This window comes from Esox lucius, chromosome 3, assembly GCF_011004845.1.
Source record: "Esox lucius isolate fEsoLuc1 chromosome 3, fEsoLuc1.pri, whole genome shotgun sequence".
Classification (NCBI taxonomy): domain Eukaryota; kingdom Metazoa; phylum Chordata; class Actinopteri; order Esociformes; family Esocidae; genus Esox; species Esox lucius.
In genome coordinates this window covers 1,385,334-1,406,148 of record NC_047571.1, presented here as the reverse complement: position 1 = coordinate 1,406,148, position 20,815 = coordinate 1,385,334, and the positions used below count along the sequence as shown (strand labels likewise).

At 41.1% G+C, this 20,815-nt stretch overlaps 1 protein-coding gene across 6 annotated transcripts in view; it reads left to right on the top strand.

Moving 5' to 3' along the window:
* Positions 1 to 20,815, top strand: part of ptbp2b (polypyrimidine tract binding protein 2b) — a 69,894-nt gene that overhangs the window by 12,330 nt on the left and 36,749 nt on the right. For 2 of the 6 annotated variants that reach the window (XM_013133132.3, XM_013133131.4), the window contains exons 3-8: positions 4,865 to 4,916; positions 5,015 to 5,190; positions 17,976 to 18,119; positions 18,304 to 18,579; positions 18,728 to 18,926; positions 19,271 to 19,348. In XM_013133132.3, coding sequence (XP_012988586.1) covers positions 4,865 to 4,916; positions 5,015 to 5,190; positions 17,976 to 18,119; positions 18,304 to 18,579; positions 18,728 to 18,926; positions 19,271 to 19,348 — 925 coding nt within the window. The remainder of the gene's footprint in view (positions 1 to 4,864; positions 4,917 to 5,014; positions 5,191 to 17,975; positions 18,120 to 18,303; positions 18,580 to 18,727; positions 18,927 to 19,270; positions 19,349 to 20,815) is intronic. The other 4 variants (XM_013133134.3, XM_013133133.4, XM_013133135.3 and 1 more) reach the window with 3 other exon arrangements.

Here is a 20,815-nt window from a genome sequence, read left to right as displayed (position 1 = left end):
ATTATACAAAATCCTAATTTATCAGTCGATTATCTTCGTATGCCATCTAACAGCACAACATGGAATATTCGGAATTCCAATTATGTGGAGTCGGCTCTTCGGGAAAAGGGCAGAGTGCGCCTCGCCAGAGAAATGCAGTGAATGCCGTTCGGCTCAAGTGTGCACCAAACAAAGCAAAACATAGCAATTTAAAAAAAAAAATGACCAGGCTGACAACAACCCCGGTGAATGAGACCAAATATATATTTCACAGAAGAATTCAAAATGCAACCAATCGGAACACTCGTGCACGGGGAATACCAAAAGGTAAAATGCATTTACTTGGTCGACCACAACAAAATATCGACAATCTAATATCCGAAAACCATTATATACAGGAGCAATCCCTACTCCATTCTACAGCCTCCACAATTGGTGGTGGTCAGTGAGCATAACAAGTGGTCATACCCCACCACACGGATGCGCAATGGTTATAGCTCCTAAGCTATCGGTGCTCTCTCTATGTGGCTGGAAATGAATCCATGGGCCGCTCACTGCTAGCCCATGGGGACCGAATCCACAGATGTTATCATATTTCCAAGTACTGGTGTGCTTGTTTCTGACAGTGTGGTCAGAAACATGCACAACAGTAGCTCGCTGGAGGTCATACTGGTAGAGCATATACCGGACCTTGTGCTGGGTTGATGCCCTTCTACTGTCCTGTCCAGCTCTGCTTGTCTCCTGGTATCTCCTCCATGCTTTTGAGACGGTACTGGGAATCTTTGTGACGGCATGTACATTTAGGTCCAGAAATAATTGGACCTAAGACTATTAAATACTATTTTATTTTTGCTATTTACAACATATATTCAAGTTACAGTAAAATATTGAATATGGGCTTAAAGTGCACTCTCTCAGCTTTTAATTTGAGGGTATTCACATCCAAATTGGACTGAGTTTAGGAATTATAGCTTTTTAATATGAAGCCCCCTTGTGCCAAAGTATTTGGACATTTGACTCAAAAGCTGTTTCATGGAGCGGTGTGGGCTATTTATTTCTTCATCAATGATTTCTTGACAATGTATTAAACATTTACATTTTATTTATGATTGTATTAATTTGTCCAATTACATTTGTGCCCCTGAAATAAGTGTATGATGATGGTCGCAATTCCTACATTTTTCAGATTATATTTTTGTTAAACCCCCTGAATTAAATCTGAGAGTCTGCACTTCAATTGCATCTTGGTCGTTTCATTTCAAGTCCATTGTGGTGACGTACAGAGGCAAAATTAGGAAAAGCGTGTCAGTGTCCAAATATTTCTGGACCTAACTGTATTGATGTGCCAACCTGGAGGAGCTGGATTACCTGCTCAATCTGAATGGCCCCTATTGGCCGATCAGTAGCTATCACGCGTTTGTGGTTTTACACATGAATATGGGCACGGATAGTCGAATTCCCGAAATGTATTTGGTATTCGAATACTTGTTTGTATTAAATTAATCGGCTGTTTTTTACGAATATGTATTTTTTTGGTTGAAATAAATAGATTTAAATGTTATTTTTCTAAATAATTTTTAATTTTAATTTGTTACATATAATACATATGATACCATGACATTGAAGAAAATTTTAAGTCATTTTTATAACATGCGCTCCTTCACACGTGTTTGTTGTTTACGTTCCTTAATCAAAGCGGTAGCTGTGTGGTCGGGCCCAGTCAGTCAGAATGACTCAATATATAGCCTACTTCTTAGCCTGGTGTTAGCAAATGGATGAAAGTCAACTATTTCACGGGAAGATGGAATATATTTACTGAATTAATGTTACCTCCGGAAATAATATTTGGCCACAAAACGCTACAAAGTTAAGCTGTGGAATCGAAAGGAAGTTGAGAGTGCAACAAACAGTGAGTTAAGCAAATAGCATATTTGCAATAGCTTAGCTAACTATAGCTTCTCTAGACTCTTCCATCCAATAATCAAAATTTTGTGTTTCGATTAATATTCTTCTAGTTCTGTAGTTTTGCGTGTCAAACACATGGCTTCCTCTATACACAGTCGCCTTTTTGTAATACGAACGGTCATTGAGCCAATGTTACATTAGAACAACACCCTGTCCTTCGCGTTATGTAGTAGCGCTTATGTAGTATCGGTAGTTTTTAAAAATGTATTTCGGTCCTATGCACACCCTTAATGCATATAAATCAGATATTAACCTGTTAGTTCAGGGGCAAAATTAATGACCGCCTAAAATTATGTACCCAAATCTAAATGCTTGTAGCTCATGACTTAAATATAGTACACATATGTTTGGTAACATTTAAAAGGAGGCACTCTTGTTTGTAGTAATAATAAATGAATGCCGGAAAGTATAACACAATTGATTAAACAAATCAAAAACGTGTTTTTTTTGTAATAAACAAAATTCCTCATGTTTGAATTGCAGTGGGGAATGCCAAACATGGATTAGGAATATGGAGGCATTTTCCACTTGATCCACTAGATGTCAGAAGGATCTGGGTAAAGTTTCAGGCCATTCGATATAAAATTCAGTGATCTACTTACTCATTTGTAAAGCAAGGCCAAAGTGTCCTTTACAGATTGGCCACTTTGTGCCAAATTGGACACTTTGGTCTCATTATGAAGTTCATACCTACACAGAACATACAACAGTGCAAAGGTGATTAAAATAAGGGTTACACACTCCCAGGAATGTTATACATGATGGAAAATTTGCTTCCCTTCATAAAGGTACTAACAGGAGGCGAAACAAGGAGGCGGATCCAATGATGTAACATCATATGTGGTGTTTGCATCGCATGCGGTGATCTAACATCATATCTAGTGTTTGCTTCATATGTGGTGATCTAACATCATGTTAGATCATATTTGGTATCTATGCCTCCTTACACAGATGGTAAGCAAACGGTTGGCAGGAGTAGAAAGGAAAAGAGTAGAAGGGAATAGGTGGAAGAATTGGGAGACTGATCGACTTCTGGGAAAGCTCTGAAATGGCCAGCCAGATGATTGCATCACAGTGGGGTAGGGGTCAAGAGCCAGAGGGACTTCCTGAATCACTCTTGGGGATTCAGGGCGAAATATGGGGATGAATAGGCCATAATAAACAGCCGCAACATGTCATAGCCAAATCACATAGACAATTGGTTACATATACGGGCATTATGAACTGATACCTACTATAATGACGTGACCCAATTGGCAGTACAGCATTTACCATTAGACCCGAAACTAGCAGCCCTGTTGCTTTAGAAAATGTTGTGTGGATGTTGACTATAACACTTACATAGGAGTTAGTCGCCGTAATAGCTACTTTAAATTGTATACTGCAGTTAGATTAATGAGATGCTAAGCTTTCTGCACATATAATCAGCCTATAAAAAAAAAAAAATGTCGTCCCGGTGGCGGTACATCCTAACATGCCCTTGAACTAACCGGTTTATCATGATAAAGTAATGTTATGTACATGTCCACAACAGTATTACGATGTCATAAATGCAAGTACATTGAATTTGACACGGTGGTGCCACAGCGGCTACATGGCGTTAAATCCTTTTGTATCACTCTGTGATTTACATTTGGCACATTTAATTGGCATTATAAATCTAACTAATGAATGGACTATGGCATAATTTGGCCACGTGGGCACAATTGGGCAAGAAATATTGATTGTGTCATCTGGGAAGTGGTGCAATAAGGCCAATAGTAGTCTTAATGCTGAAACGCACTCAGTGCTGCTTGTTGCTTTAATTGGGTTATTGTTATAGTTCTTAGTTAAACAAAAGTTGGTACAAGACTGAACCAGAGATCACTAGTCCTTTTGGGTTCATGATTAGTAAATCATTTTGTTCATGATAGGGACACTGATTGGCCACACACTGGAGGGAATTAAACAACATTCGAGGGCAATGCAGTAGCCTTCTTCCATCGCAATGCATATCAGTGCTACAGTCACGTTACCATGTCGTCGAAATGGTTGATGGCCTCTCGAGTTCAACAAATTTAAACTGTTGGCACCTCGAGTCCGTGAGCAAACATGCTCAGAAAGCGAGACTGGTCACGGGATAGAGCACAGTCCTACTTCAATTGAAAGTCCTTCATCGCAACCAGGCCTGTCTGTAAGTGCCTTCCTCCAGTTGAACTGGTGTCTTTACGTATTTTTTGAGTGGGGAGTTGTGAAATTGGTCTTAAATTGAATTGAAAGTGGCATTTAATAGTCTTAGGTTTAAAAATTCACTTGCTGAAACCTGCAGATGTTCCTTGGTTGCAAAGCAATTGCTGTTTTCTGTTTAACACTACATTCATTATGTACTTTTAACACAGTCTGCGAACTGAGAATACACAGAAACAGCCATACTCTTTTAAAAATTAAACCCAACAGAAAAAGCAATGGGTGTTGCTTGTTCGTTATTGTCAGCAGATCCAAAAAATGTAAGCTAACTTCACTGCACTCTGAGATGCCTTATTGCTATTATAAACCGGTTACGTTTCATACCAGTAAAAAATGATATAATGTCATTCCCATGGTATATGGTCTCTTTCAAACCGGGTGGCTTGAATGTTGAATGGATGATAGCCATGGTGTATGAGATCGTGTGGCGTCACATTCGTTTTTGTTGCTCAAATTGCATCCTGTTTTATTAGAGCAATAAGGCATCTCAGGCTTTCTTTAATATATAGCCAATATACCACTTCTAAGCGCTGTGTCCAGTCACTCCAGTGTGTTGAGCCTAAGAACGGCCAAGCCATGGTATATTCGGCATATAACACACCCCCTCATACCTCATTGCATAAGCATGTCTTGGCTATCAGCCAATCAGCATTCAGGATTCAAACTATTTATAATATGCGTTTTTGCCTTGCAGAGGAGCTCAGAAGAGTTGAACATCTACAGCTCCAGCCCTAACTCAGTGACTGGTGAGGAATAATTTGTCTTCCAAAGATATATAAATAACAGTTGATATCCTAAGATATTAACAACTTTAAATATTCATTTTTGACCTTTGATTTCATAGCTAATGGCAATGACACCAGTAAAAAACTAAGAGTGGAGGATAGAATGGAGAGTCCGCCATCCCGAGTCCTCCACATTAGAAAGCTTCCCAGCGAGGTATCAGAAACAGAGGTTATCGCCCTGGGCTTACCGTTCGGCAAGGTCACCAACATCCTTATGCTGAAAGGCAAGAATCAGGTGAGTTATTTATAAAAAGGGTATTCTGGGGTGCAAACATTTAGCTTTTCAGAGAGATTTGTTGCTTTAATTTCAGTAGACCTCCACTAGAATCGTGTTGACCCGAGGTTGTCTGCTTCTCATAAACATTGACTAAGTTTGTCTGTGGTGGTCCAGCTGTTTAAGCCACTGTCTCCAGTACTGCCACTGCGTGGGTTTAACTTGTTTCTCCTTCAGCTAGAACCGTAGGCTTGGGGGTATGGGGAAATGGTTCTTATATCACTATGAAACAAAACTCTTTTTACATAAAAATGTAAGGTATTTACATTTTAATTGTCTAGTCTAATAATTTAGGTGTAGTTTCATTGGTTTTCATGTGGTTATTTAAGGGATATTAATCTTAACCAAGGTGCAAATTCATAGTTTTTAATGGGAATAAGAGGTAAAATCCATTAAATTATGCAAAATGCATTAAAATGACCCCTTCATACCTTCAAGTATACTGAATTAACTGCAATTACTTTTCTCTCAATGATGTTTTTTCCATTAAATTGCACCATGTTCCATTTTATAGACCCTTGATGTTATAACTTAAAAAATACTGTATGTGTAAATGAGTAATGGAAACGGATGAGTCTGATTTCTTTATGTATTTATTAACTGAATTTGACTAAATATTGAAAATAATTGTTATATTTTTTTACTTATCATTTGTTGCCGCTTACCAGGCGCAGGCTTGAAAGCTTTTACTGGACTTGTTGTGACATAACAGTATATAAAAAATTATTTTACTCTTCTTTTTTCTGCGTTCCTCTCTCTCTTGCTCTCTCATTTCTCACTTTTCTTTCTTCTGCAACCCTCTCTTCCTCTCTTGCTCTCTCCTCTTTGTTTCTCTCCATCTCTTTCCATTCCCTCTGCAGTCTGTCCTTTTGCCCGAACTGGTCATCCCCCGCGTTGTCTTTCCTTTCTGTAAATCATTAAGAACAAACAGTTCTTAATGATTTATCTAGATGCACAGGGTTGAAGGGCAGGCCAACAAACTATAAGATTGAGTATCTGCACTACTCAAAGAAAATATGGGAACATGTAATCATCACAGTATAACAAGTCAGTTTAACTTCAGGGATTTCAATCTGTCCAGTTAGGAAGCATAAGCGATTGTGAATCAACTTCACCTGTTTTGGTGCAAATGAGTGCACTGGAGAGGCAACTGCAAGACAACCCCCAAAAATTGAATGGTTTTGCAGGTGGTAGGCACAGACAATTGCTCTCTTCTTATCCTTCCTGACTGATTGTTCTCTAATTTTGCGTTTTGATAGTGTTCTTGTTACTACTGGTAGCATGTGGCGGTACCTGGAGGTCATTCAGGTTGCATAGGTAGTGAAGCTCCTCCGGGATGGCACATCCATGTGCTATCGCAAGGTTTGCTGTGTTTCCCAGTACAGTCTGAATAGCATGGAGGAGATACCAGGAGGTCATTACACGAGGAGAGCTGAACAGGGCTGTAGAACTGCATCAACCCATACAAGCAGGACCAGTATCTGCTCCTTTGTGCGAGGAGGAGCACTGCCAGAGCCCTACAAAATGATCTCCTGCAGGCTGCTAGTGTGCATGTTTCTGACCAAACTGGTTCTATGGGGGTTACATGAGTGCCCGATGTGCCCTAGTGGGACCTTTGCTCATGGCCCAACACCGTGCAGCTCGATTGGCATTTGCCAAGGAACACAAGAATTGGCAGATCTTCCATTGATGCCCTGTTCTTTTCACAGATGACAGCAGGTTCACACTGAGCACATGTGACAGAGGTGAAAGATTCTGGAGACGCCGTGGTGAACTTTATGCTGCCTGCAACAGCATCCAACATGACTGGTTTGGTAGTGGGTCAGTGATTGTCTGGGGAGGCATTTCCTTGGAGGGACGTGCTAGCCAATGGTACCCTGACTGCTGTTCACTACCGTGATGAAATCCTTACGCTGGTTTAGTGGGCCCTGGGTTCCTCCTGGTGCAGGACAATGTCCGGACTCATGTGGCCAGTTTGTAGGCAGTTGATGTCATTGACTGGCCCTCACGTTCTCCAGACGTGAATTCTATTGAGAACCTCTGGGACGTTATGTATCGGTTTATCCGAACCTCGCCAAGTAGAGCCAAAGTCTGTCCAGGATCTCACTGATGCCCTGATCCAGGTCTGGGAGGAGATCCCGTGGGCACTATCCGCCGTCTCATCAGGAACATGCCCAGACGCTGTCAGGAGTGCATACAGTCACATGGGCGCCATACACACTACCGAATCACGTTCTGAGTTGGAAGTTGGAACAGTTTATGATTTTGATTGTTTTCTGGAGTCTGGACATGCAACAGTGAAATGGCACAGGTTTCACTGTACTCTCATTCAGACTTCCCTTGTTGTCTTACCATATTCAAGAACATGTAGAGTGTCAGTACAGTATCAAGAATTTCATTAGAGATCATTGTGCATATTCTTCTCCCTCATCCACCTCCTCTCATTCTCCTTCTTCCTCTACTTGTAATTTTATAATCATTGTTCCAAAACTCAGATGAGCTTATCTGTATCCCTTTTCCCATGCCAAAATCCTGATATTTCTCTAGCCTAGACCTAACAATAAGTGATTATTCAAGTCTAGGCCTGCATTCTGTTTCAGTTTACCCATTGATACACCATACTGATATATTCATCAGGTCTGAATCAGGTCTGCACAATGGGGGACCAAGTCTTTTCCCCACACACACACACACCAGACTTTTGGATCTCCCTTCATGATGATCCAGTCTGTTGGAGCTTTTAACACTACACCTGCCAGGCCTTTCAGACCCCCAGTATCCACCAGTGCCCTTTGACATCATTATTGTATGAAATGTCCCTATTAGCATGCAAGTTCTCCTCCAGAACATCGCCAGCCACATCATCAGGTCATCTGCTGGGTTGCTATCAAACTATATAGAATTGTCTAAATTGAGTAAATTATTGAACTTGTTTGTATTAAATGTCTAAATTAATAATTTGTACACCTTACTAAATTTATTCACAGGTAAATCAAGTAAACTTTTGAGTTTATTTTGATCGTATTAGCTGATGTATAAGGTAAAATATATTTATCATAATCACCTTATGTCTTTAACTTTGCTGAATTTGGCTCAATCTGAGCAGACAATACAGCTCAGGAAAAAACGAAAAGGTGCAGTGGTCTCTTAATTTGTTCCGGAGCTATATATCCCTGTACACTTCAGAATTTATCCAGTTGCTTCTGTCTCATCATAAATAAACATTAGTAACCCAGTGCCATTAGAAGCCATGCATGCCCATGCCACCACACTGCCTCCACTGTGTTTTACAGATGATGTGGTATGCTTCGGATCATGAGTTGTTACAAGCCTTCTCCATACTATTTTCTTCCCATCATTCTGTTACAGGTTGATCTTAGTTTCATCTGTCCAAAGAATGCTGTTCCAGAACTTGGCTGGCTTTTATGTTTTCTGGCCTTTCTATTCTTGAGGCTTATGAATGGTTTGCACCTTGTGGTGAACCATCAATTTGCTTTCACGAACACTTCTCTTTATGGTAGACTTGGATAATGACATGCCTACTTTTTGGAGAGTGTTCTTCACTTGGTTGGATGTTGTGAAGGTGTTTTTCTTTCCCATGGAAAGGATCCTGCAATCATCCACCATTGTTGTCTTCAGTGGGAGTCCAGGCCTTTTTGTGTTGCAGAGCTCAACAGTGCGTTCTTTTCTCAATGTACCGAACTGTTGAATTGGCCATTCCTAGTGTTCCTGCTATTTCTCTGATGGATTGTTTTTTTTGCAGCCTTAGGATGGCCTTTTTCACTTGCGTTGAAAGCTACTTTGACCGCACGTTGTTGGTTCACAGCAACAGCTTCCAAATGCGAATGCCACACCTGGAATCAACTCCTGACCTTTTACTTGCTTAATTGATGAAATAACAAAGGAATAGCACTCGTATATCCATGAAACAGCTATTGAATCCATTGTCCACTTCAATATGTGTTACAGAATTCCTGAACGGTGTCCTAATCATGACATTTTGGCTTATTATATTTGATAGATTTCCAGATAATAGTACCATACTGTTTGATAAAGTTATGGGAAAGATATGCTGCTTTAAAAGTTGATAATCTGCTCTACTTAGTTCTGAGAAGAGGTTTGAAATATTCACACTTCAAGAGAGCTGGTCTTTGTTTACGCCCATTCAGCGTAGTTCACACCCTCTTAGGCCTTAACCCCACCCATCTTTTTAAGTATTCAAATGGGGCCACTGGCCTTTTGCTAAACTGGTGTGGTTGATCTCATAAACACAGTATATCAAACCAAATTAAAGTAAATGTTTTTTCACAAGGACTTGATGCATCAGGTATAGACAGTACAATGAAATTTAAAGTAGCTTAGCAGCTGGATTCAATAAATAGTAGCAGTAATGTAAGTGCAGTTAGTTTGAGTGCAGGTGGACTAGCCACTGAGCCGTTATAGGGTTATAGATTAGCCATAATCACAAACCTGGATGAATGACCGGTCAATCAGTTAGCTTATTATCAAACTGAGTGACTTACTCACTTTTCTGAAGACTATGCAATCATAATAACTAAGCATAATCACACACAAGCTATAAACCAGGAAATGTTAATGTTGTTACCTAGCTAGGTAATATTAAAAGTAACATCAGTAGTTAAATAGCTAAATAACAAGCAATACAAATGACTTGGACAACTTATTGAAAAGGAGTCATCTTTAGCTAATTAGCAAACGTTACACTTACCCGTATACATGCGGCAGACTGAAAAATGTATATATCTTCTGATCACAAAGTCCTCTGTTGTTTGCGTTTTGTCTGTTGGCCTTGTTTAGCTTTTCGCTATCGTTCAGACTCAAGGTGTTCAATACTCCAAGAATCTATGCATCTTTCATTGTCACTATCATAACTGCCATGGTTGTCCTTTTATTAAAAATGTAATCCGTTGACAATTGTTTTATACAAGGGGAGCTAGCGTCATCCAATTCATCTTCTGAGTCATGACATCTTTGTACTACAGAATGTAGTATCTCGCAACTTCAGATTTGTTGAAAACACCAGCAAAATTCAGGGCAGCAATGTGATCCACAGCTGTAGCAATGCGTTCTCAGTTGTCCATTTTTGAAAATCCAGGGATCACAATGATTTACTGACCAAGCAATCGTGTTATGACGATAGCTGGTTACATGATAGACCAATCAGAACTCAGTATGTCAGCCTGTCCAGCCCCTTGATTATCTCAGCAAATTGAAGGAAAAGTCTGCTGGTTAATCAAGGGTTTTAGTTTTACATTTTATTTGTATTTACTCTTCACATACTAGTTTAAGTCACATTAAAGTTCACATCTTCAAGAAGGCATTTCTGCAACAAAGACAATGTCCCAGAACATGTTTTTCTTCTTAAAAATTGCTTTCCTGAAAAGTAGTGACGTGACATGCGCCTCATTAATAGGAAAGTAGTTTATTTAGAAGTGCTTTATAGCCAAACATGAGAACATGTTGTTCTCGACTCAAGAATAGTGTAGTCCAGCCCAAACTTTGATGTAAATTCGTGTTGAGTTCTGTAGCTAGCACACAATATTCCTCAGTCCCCAATGATAAGTAGCATCCAGAGGTTTAGTCCAGGTTTTTCACTTTGCCGACTGCTTATCCTTGGCAAACACCTCCCCAGCCCTGTAGATATGCATCTGTGAATACCTGCATGAATGACATCACTCTGCCGATGGGAACCCCCTGAGAGTGCAACTCTGTCACTCCAGTAATTCAGATCTCCCTCCAGATAAAAGTAGAAGCCGTTTCTGATGGCATACAGGGTCCACTCGCTGACGGGCGAACCAGCTCTGTAGGTTGCGCATGTGCAGTAATCCCAGAGGGACCAATTGATGTGCTGCTGCCATCATGCCCAAAAGTGACATGATCGCATGAACCAACTGTACATACGGCGGGCAACACAAATTGAGGGTTAAGAGACGAGCCTGAGCTCTGGCGTCAAGCGTGGATCTAGAGAGAGGACCAGATAGGACGGAAAACTTGCTGTGCCGAGGAGCGATCGATACATGAACGTATGCATCCTTCTGGTCTATGCTCGTGCAGAAGTCGCTCGGCATAATAGATTCCATAAGATGTTGTGGTGAGCATGCAAAACAGCCGTTTGGTCACGCACTCGTTCAGTGCGCAGATCCAATATCAGTCTCTCACCACCTGTTTTCTTTGGAACCAGGAAGTAAAGGGAGTAAGAGCTGCTCTGGGCTTTCTTTTAGGCTGTAGAGAAAATAGACACTCGTTCACACTCACCAAAAAGGGAACCTCACACACAAACCCTCACTTCACACAAACATGCAGCTCTGTTTCACACATGCAATACTATTTTGCGTGTGTGTGAGACTACAGATTTTTTTCGTAGCAAGTACAAAATATACAGTATCTCAAGTGTACACCCCTCACATTTTTGCAAATATTTGATTATATCATTTCATGTGACAACACTGAAGAAATTACACTTTGCTACAATGTAAAGGTATAACAGTATACATTTGCTGGCCCCTCAAAATAACACAACCCACAGCCATGAATGTCCAAACCACTGGCTACAAAAGTGAGTACACCCCTAATTGAAAATGTCCAAATTGGGCCCAACTAGCCATTTTCGCTCCCCAGTGTCATGTGACTCGTTAGTGTTATAATGTCTCAGGTGTGAATGGGTAGCAGGTGTTAAATCCGGTATTATTGCTCTCACACTCTTACTGGTCACTGAAAGTTCAACATGGCCCCTCATGGCAAAGAACTCTCTGAGGATCTGAAAAAAAGAATTGTTGCTCTACATAAAGATGGCCTAGGCTATAAGAAGATTGCCAAGACCCTGAAACTGAGTTACAGCACGGTGGCCAAAACCATACAGCGGTTTAACAGGACAGGTTCCGCTCAGAACAGGCCTTGCCATGGTCGATCAAAGACGTTGAGTGAACGTGCTCAGCATCATATCCAGAGGTTGTCTTTGGGAAATAGACATATGAGTGCTGCCAGCATTGCTGCAGAGGTTGAAGGGGTGGTTGGTCAGCCTGTCAGTGCTCAGACCATACGCCGCACACTGCGTCAAATTGGTCTGCATGGCTGTCATCCCAGAAGGAAGCCTCTTCTAGGGATGATGCACAAGAGAGCCTGCAAAGAGTTAGCTGCAGACAAGCGGACTAAGGACATGGATTACTGGAACCATGTCCTCTGGTCTGATGAGACCAAGATAAAGTATTTGGTTCAGATGGTGTCAAGTGTGTGTGGCAGCAACCAGGTGAGGAGTACAAAGACAAGTGTGTCTTGCCTACAGTCAAGCATGGTGGTGGGATTGTCATGGTCTGGGGCTGCATGTGTGCTGACGGCACTGGGGAGCTACAGTTCATTGAGGGGACCATGAATGCCATCATGTACTGTGACATACTGAAGCAGAGCATGATCCCCTCACTTTGGAGACTGGGCCGCAGGGCAGTATTCCAACGTGATAACGACCCCAAACACACCTCCAAGACGACCACTGCCTTGCTAAAGAAGCTGAGGGTATAGGTGATGGACTGGCCAAGCATGTCGCCAGACCAAAACCCCACTGAGCATCTGTGGGGGCATCCATAAACGGAAGGTGGAGGAGCGCAAGGTCTCTAACTTCCACCAGCTCTGTGATATCGTCATGGAGGAGTTGACGAGGACTCCATTGTCAACCTGTGAAGCTCTGGTGAACTCCATGCCCAACAGGGTTAAAGCAGTGCTTAAATAATGGTGGCCACACAAAATATTCACACTTTGGGCCCAATTGTGACATTTTCACTTAGGGGTGTCCTCACTTTTGTTGCCAGCAGTTTAGACATGAATGGCTGTGTCTTGTGTTATTTTGAGGGGACAGCAAATGTACACTGTTATACAAGCTGTACACTCACTACTTTAAATTGTAGCAAAGTGTCATTTCTTCAGTGTTGTCACATGAAAAGATATAATACAATATTTGCAAAAATGAGAGGGGTGTACTCACTTTTGTGAGATAATGTATATTGCACAGTACAGTCCTGGATTATATAGCGAACTGTTGGTTCTCTGACATCTTCGAATCATACATTTGTATCCTAAATGTTACCCTTGTTTGTTCTTGCAGTGTACATGGGTCTATCCATGATTGTTATGACCGTTAGTGTCTCTCTCTCATATACACACACACACACACACACACACGCCCATCTCAGATTTCATAATCCAGGTGCTGAATTTATTTTACTACTTTCTTCACCGGCATTAGGGTCATCCTGAATGTTTTCTGCCTACGCAGAAACATGATAATTAGAAGCCTCAATGCAGTAAATTCTATTCAAGGATTTTTGTTGTTGAGTTTCTCAAGTTACTCAATGAATGCTGATAGCCCTAATGGCGACAATTAGGTAAATTAAGGTAAATTCAGTGTTTGCTAACTGCATGCCCTCTTTGTAGGCAATGGAGACGGCCCCTGTTTGATCATTATTAATTGTTGTGTTCATCAAAAAAATCACCTTTGCAAGGCCAGCCTAATACAGCCCAGATCAATTGCTCAACCTAAGGTCTTAAACACACCACCATGCAGTGTGCGATTATCACCAATGAGTCTTTACAATAGTCTAGATGTTGAACACTTTTCTGGTTCTGATTTTAACTTAATATAAGAGAAATGTCTAGACTATAGGCAGTGGTCACCAAGCTGTGGAATCTCACAGAAATGACAAATGTCAGTAAAAAGTTCTGATGAGTTCATAATTTAATTTCCTTTTTCTCCAATCAGTTTACTCTGCCATTTATCATTTGTTGGCCCCTTTTTTTCCCAATATTTTACTTATACTATTTTCTCAGTCCTAGAACAGTTTAATAATTTATCTATTTCCCATATTCACTTATATGAGGAGACCAGGTCTAAAATACTTTGATGGTATCTGATATATCATTGGCTAATTATTTTTTGCAACAAACACTTAACTACTATTGTCTGCTGGGACTTATAATACTACCACTTTTCTCCAGTCTTTAAAGAACATTAACTAAAAAGTAAAAGTGAAATCTAATATTCCCTCCAACCAATCCCATTGTCACCAAAGTGGACTTTGTAACTTGCTACAGGATCTTTGTCATTTTGTAATGGTTTTTTATTCTCAAGTTTATTGACCGGTTGGTAATACATGCTGCTGGAGTCGGGAGTGATTTTTGACATAAATATTAGCGTTCTAATAAACAGATATCAATTTAAGTTACAGTAAAATAACTAAAATGTCATTACTGCATGACAATAACATTTTGTAAACATTTAGCAAACCACAGGTGCAGTTTGCTATCTAGCTATATGCTTTAATCAAACAATTCGGCCTCCTATTGAAATAAATGAGCTTACACTGTACTGGTACCCAGTGCTTTGTAGCTGGGTACAGTACATTTGACGCAGATTATCTATCAAAACACGATGCCATGGACGATTTGATCTTGAGGCAGTTTTTCGTATTATCACTACCAGTCAAATGTTTTAGAACACCCCAATTTGTCTCGTTTTTATTGAAGTTCAAGCAGTTCAAAACCAGTGATTTACCTGAAATGGTACAAACGTAACCCGTAAACTGCCAGAGGTTAAAAAAAGTTCCCAAAAACGTAAGGTTCACACTGAGCACGTGACAGATGTGAAAGAGTCTGGAGACGCCGTGGTGAACATTATGCTGCCGGCGACATTATCCAGCATGACCGGTTTGGCGGTGGGTCATTGGTGGTCTGCAAGTAGGGATTTATGCTATTGACTGGTCCTCATGTTCCCCAGACTTGAATCCCTTTGAGAACCTCTGGGACATTATCTATCGGTGCATCCTCCGCCGCCAAGTTGCGCCACAGACTGTCCAGGTGCTCTCCGATGTGGTGATGGCCATACAAGGCTTCATTACTGTCCTTCTAGATGCAGGATATAATGTTAGTAGCGCTAACTCAGTTTTTATTTTTCAAAATAAAAGCCATCATTGGAATATACACTCACCTAAAGGGTTATTAGGAACACCTGTTCAATTTCTCATTAATGCAATTATCTAATCAACCAATCACATGGCAGTTGCTTCAATGCATTTAGGGGTGTGGTCCTGGTCAACACAATCTCCTGAAGTCCAAACGTCAGAATGGGAAAAAAAGGTGATTTAAGCAATTTTGAGCGTGGCATGGTTGTTGGTGCCAGAAGGGGCCGGTCTGAGTATTTCACAATCTGCTCAGTTACTGGGATTTTCACGCACAACCATTTCTAGGGTTTACAAAGAATGGTGTGAAAAGGGAAAAACATCCAGTATGTGGCAGTCCTGTGGGCGAAAATGCCTTGTTGATGCTAGAGGTCAGAGGAGAATGGGCCGACTGATTCAAGCTGATAGAAGAGCAACTTTGACTGAAATAACCACTCGTTACAACCAAGGTATGCAGCAAAGCATTTGTGAAGCCACAACACGCACAACCTGGAGGCGGATGGGCTACAACAGCAGAAGACCCCACCGGGTACCACTCATCTCCACTACAAATAGGAAAAAGAGGCTACAATTTGCACGAGCTCACCAAAATTGGACAGTTGAAGACTGGAAGAATGTTGCCTGGTCTGATGAGTCTCGATTTCTGTTGAGACATTCAGATGGTAGAGTCAGAATTTGGCATAAACAGAATGAGAACACGGATCCATCATGCCTTGTTACCACTGTGCAGGCTGGTGGTGGTGGTGTAATGGTGTGGGGGATGTTTTCTTGGCACACTATAGGCCCCTTAGTGCCAATTGGGCATCGTTTAAATGCCACAGCCTACCTGAGCATTGTTTCTGACCATGTCCATCCCTTTATGACCACCATGTACCCATCCTCTGATGGCTACTTCAAGCAGGATAATGCACCATGTCACAAAGCTCGAATCATTTCAAATTGGTTTCTTGAACATTACAATGAGTTCACTGTACTGAAATGGCCCCCACAGTCAGCAGATCTCAACCCAATAGAGCGTCTTTGGGATGTGGTGGAACGAGAGCTTCGTGCCCTGGATGTGCACCCCACAAATCTCCAACTGCAAGATGCTATCCTATCAATATGGGCCATCATTTCTAAAGAATGCTTTCAGCACCTTGTTGAATCAATGCCACGTAGAATTAAGGCAGTTCTGAAGGCGAAAGGGGGTCTAACACAGTATTAGTATGGTGTTCCTAATAATCCTTTAGGTGAGTGTATATGGCAATATAGTTAAATCTAGTCTGTATATAGTTAAATCTAGTCTGTATATTTGTTTAATGTCCTTTCCCAATACTGTTCTTGTCTGTTCTTTTTTACAGACTAGATTAACTATATTACCTTAAAGTTCAATGATTGCTTTTATTGTGATAAAGAAAATCTGAGTGCTGCCAGCACTCAGATATTGGATCCTTCATTACATATTGTCTCTTAATATAAAGCACTGCACTCATAACTTTTCCCCCAGACAAAACTGCATACAGCTGCATGCAGTAGTATTATGGGAAATAATAGTTTTCCCTGTTAGCTTCTGTCTCCTTTTGATCCATGAACAAAATCATTATACCGGAAAGTCAGGGGAGATCTTTTTTGCCACAAAAAAGTCAGTTTAACACAATGCTCAGTGGTGTTTAGCGACTGGTGAACTGTGTAGTGCCGTGGCATAGTGGTTAAAGACAGTGCCTCTCACATGGAAGACCTTAGTTTCGAATCTATTGAGAGAAACAATATTTATAAATTTCATTGGTGGGCCGCAATAAAACAGTTCAGTGTTGTGGCTATTTCTGGTAGATTCCACAATTCTCTCGTTATTTCACTTGATGAAAAAGTTATAGTCACCAAACGTGCAGCTCTGTGGTGTAGTGGTTAGTGACGCATGCCTGCTTTCATGTTTGATAGTATGAGTCCAAGACAAGTCCAAGCTTAATAAGCTTGTCCCATTGGTTGCTTTTAAGAGGATATTAATTGACTTGGAAGAAGCCACATCTGCCTGTAGTTGTTCTGCATGATATTTTAAGGATTTGTGGTTGATGGATTTGCTAATTTAGTTGTTTTATGTTATTGTGTATTCTGTGTTGTATGTACTGCTGCCTGTCTTGGCCAGGACACTCTTGAAAAAGAGATTTTTAATCTCAACGAGTATTTTCCTGGTTAAATAAAGGTTACAAAAAATAAAAGATGTTGATCTTTCATGGTTGTTCCTCCGTAGTTGTTCCATGTTCTCCATATGTCTTTGTCTGTAACAGCATATTTATATTAAACCAAATCTTCAGCACATCCCCTCCACTATCTGGCTGTCTTCTAATCACATAAGTGTATTCTATATCTTAACCATGTATGGTCGGGTGTAGTGTTCCCTCTTGAGTTTTTGGCTCCACACACACAGAGTTGTCTGGGGCCCCTCGTTAATAGATATCAGATGTTTGCTATACTGTACCTAATTTAGCACAAGATAGTGAAGTATCATTCTTCTGTGTTCTTTAATGTTAGTACAGAAATAAAATACACCTGTATTATGAGGAAAATACATTCTCACTATGGTATGTTCCAAGCTGTGGTCCATGGGTCTATTTGTCGAGTCTGTGACAATCACATGGACAACTCCTATCAAGACGTATGGACAGGATGTGTGGGTAGGGTGTGTGGGGCCCATCAGTAATTGGCCGAGCACCACGTCTTATCTATTGTCGTCTGTTCAGAATATAGTCAGCACTGATTGTGTTTCTTATGTCCAAAATCTCTCATCCCTGTTGATGTGCCCAGGCTTTCTTGGAACTGAGTACAGAGGAAGCGGCTGTTACCATGGTTAACTACTATACGGCGGTAATTCCCCAAGTTCGCAATGTCCCTGTGTTTATCCAATTTTCTAACCACAAAGAGCTGAAGACAGACAGCGCTCTCAACCAGGTGGGATTTATTTTTTTCAGGACATACTTGTACATGATATTGACCATCTAGTCTTGGACAATAAGAAAATATGGAACCTTGGTGGCTTGATTTTTATATATTTGAGGGCTTGTAATATATTTTTTACAGCCCAGTTTTCCTCTCACACGTACACTCTCACATTGTTTCATATGAACATATCCAGCGTGCGCAGGCTGTCCTCCAGGCTGTGTCAGCGGTACAGGAGGGTGGGTCTCCAAACTCGGACACAACTGCGCTGGACAGTGTTCTTGCCCAAGCTCCCAGCCCGGTGCTCAGGATAATTATTGACAACATGTTCTACCCCGTTACTCTGGATGTCCTCCAGCAGATCTTCTCTAAGTTTGGAACAGTCATGAAGATCATCACATTCACCAAGAACAACCAGTTCCAGGCCCTGCTCCAATTCAGTGAACCAGTGAACGCCCAGCAAGCTAGGCTGGTGAGAGAACACGCAATCCAGCATTGTTTTGTAGTTTTCTGTTAACATCTGTGTCCAAATTCCAACTTACCTGTCAATAGTTAGATTGATATCAATTAACCTTATAAAACCAAAGGGCTTGCTAGTTACATTTCTCACTTTTTTCCAGTCCCTGGATGGCCAGAACATCTACAACTCTTGCTGCACCCTGCGAATTGACTTCTCCAAACTCGTCAACCTCAATGTCAAATACAATAACGACAAGAGCCGTGACTACACCCGGCCCGAGCTTCCTGCCGGTGATGGCCAGCCAGCTGTCGACCCAGCTATGGCTGCTGCCCTCAACAAAGACTCATCCTCCTTGCTTGGTAAGGCCTCATTCACCCCCTCCCTTTTTTTCCTGTTCAGTTCTTTGCTCTGATTCTCTTTCTGTGCCTGTCCAATCACTAACACTAAGTGCGCTCTCAAATGGAGGTTAAGTATGCATTCATCTTATGCTTTGTAGAGGTAATAGGGCAACAAAATACCTAGCAGTAATACTCAAATTTCATGAACAGAATAAGGAATATGTTCATAACCAGGAATGGGTCACTGGACGTTATGAACAGTATTTCCAGCCAAGCCATGTAAATATATATTTGATAAGGATTCTACATTATATTTAATCACCTCCCACTATCTTTAATCTTTTTCCTCTACACATTCTCCATAGGTACCCCCTCTGGAATGATTGCACCCTACTCTAGTGGTGGCGGGTTTCCATCTTCTCTCTCCCTCTCGCAGGGTGGAGGTACCTATGTTTTCCATTATCCTTTCTGTCACTCTCTACCTAATACCTGCTTTTTTTCTGCTGTCTAGAGGAGAATTATGTGGGAATATTTGGAATATTCATGAAATTCCTTTGGCAGAAGTTAAATGTGCTTTTAAACAGGTCTACTACCATGTTTGACAATTTTGAAATATGATCTCCCTGCTCAAAAATAGCCTAGGGTGGCATGTGATGAGTTAACATTTTTAAGGGTGCTACATGATATTGGAATATTGATAGGAGAGGTCACCCGGTTATGATCTTTCAAATACTGATGTCGATTAATGGGAAATGAAAAAAGCAGATACCAATTATCAGCCAGGTTATAATTATAGCCGGACCTAATCAGACATGCCAAACGGAAAATACCGCAGAATCAATTGAACTGTCGACGGAGACAGGCAATTTACCACAAATGCAGAGGTCAGTTTCCTTCAGGGAAGAGTGAGCCAGCGAGAAGTGCCTATGGCCCGTCACGGATGTAGCCGTGGCTCGTCCCACACAAAGGGTCTGGGCCTGGGTGTGGTGTAGGATAGCTTTCATTTAGCCGGCGAGTTCCCCAATTACATTAGGGGAAAGGTTTGGCGCGCAGTCCATCAGTTCAGCTGCTGCGGAGGCCAGGATAGCCATGTTGTTTGAAGCCACCAGAGACTGCGCCCCAAACACGTAGGTCTTGTCAAATAATCGCATCACCAACTTTTCCTTAGGAGAAGGTAGAGCAGATTCTTGCCGTGCCATCCAATGCTCAGGAGAAAGCAGGCCACCATGGTCTGTTCCAGGGGAGGGGCAGAAGTGCTAATAGCCTGCTGCCGGCCATCAATCTTAGTAAAGGCTGTCTAGGACCTCACTGGAGCTTTCGTAGAGAGAGCAGCAGAGCAGGAGCCCTCGGCGAAGTCGCGGAAGAGGAAGTCTTCAAAATCGATGTGGGCGGTGTCTGAAAAGCAGAAAATGTTGGCACAAAACTATTTACGACTGCCTATTGTTGTGAAGAGGGAGAAACCATTCACGGACTACATTCATCGCAAAGTCCTTTGAATACGGAGAGAGAAACCATACGGACATTGGCTTTTCAACATTAAGTTTAATGTTAACTACGCCTGAGCACTTGCTAGCAGTGACACACAAGAAGCCAGTCAATCAACTAGTGCAAGTCCTGTTTTGTGCCATGTTTAGGTTAACATAAATATATTAACTCAATTATTTAATTTTCATGCTTTTGTCACATCAAATAAGCAAGCATCTTCATGCAAAGATAATTATATTTTTGGTAGCTAATTTGTGATAACCATTTATTAAAAATGTATGATGTCGTTGCATCATATTGATGTAAACAAAAATTGATCAGCTCAAGTCTCATATTACATGTAAATCAATATTCTGATGATATGATATTAACATCTCTAAAATACAATTATATAATGTTTGTTTTGATCCAGTTTGGGCCTGTAA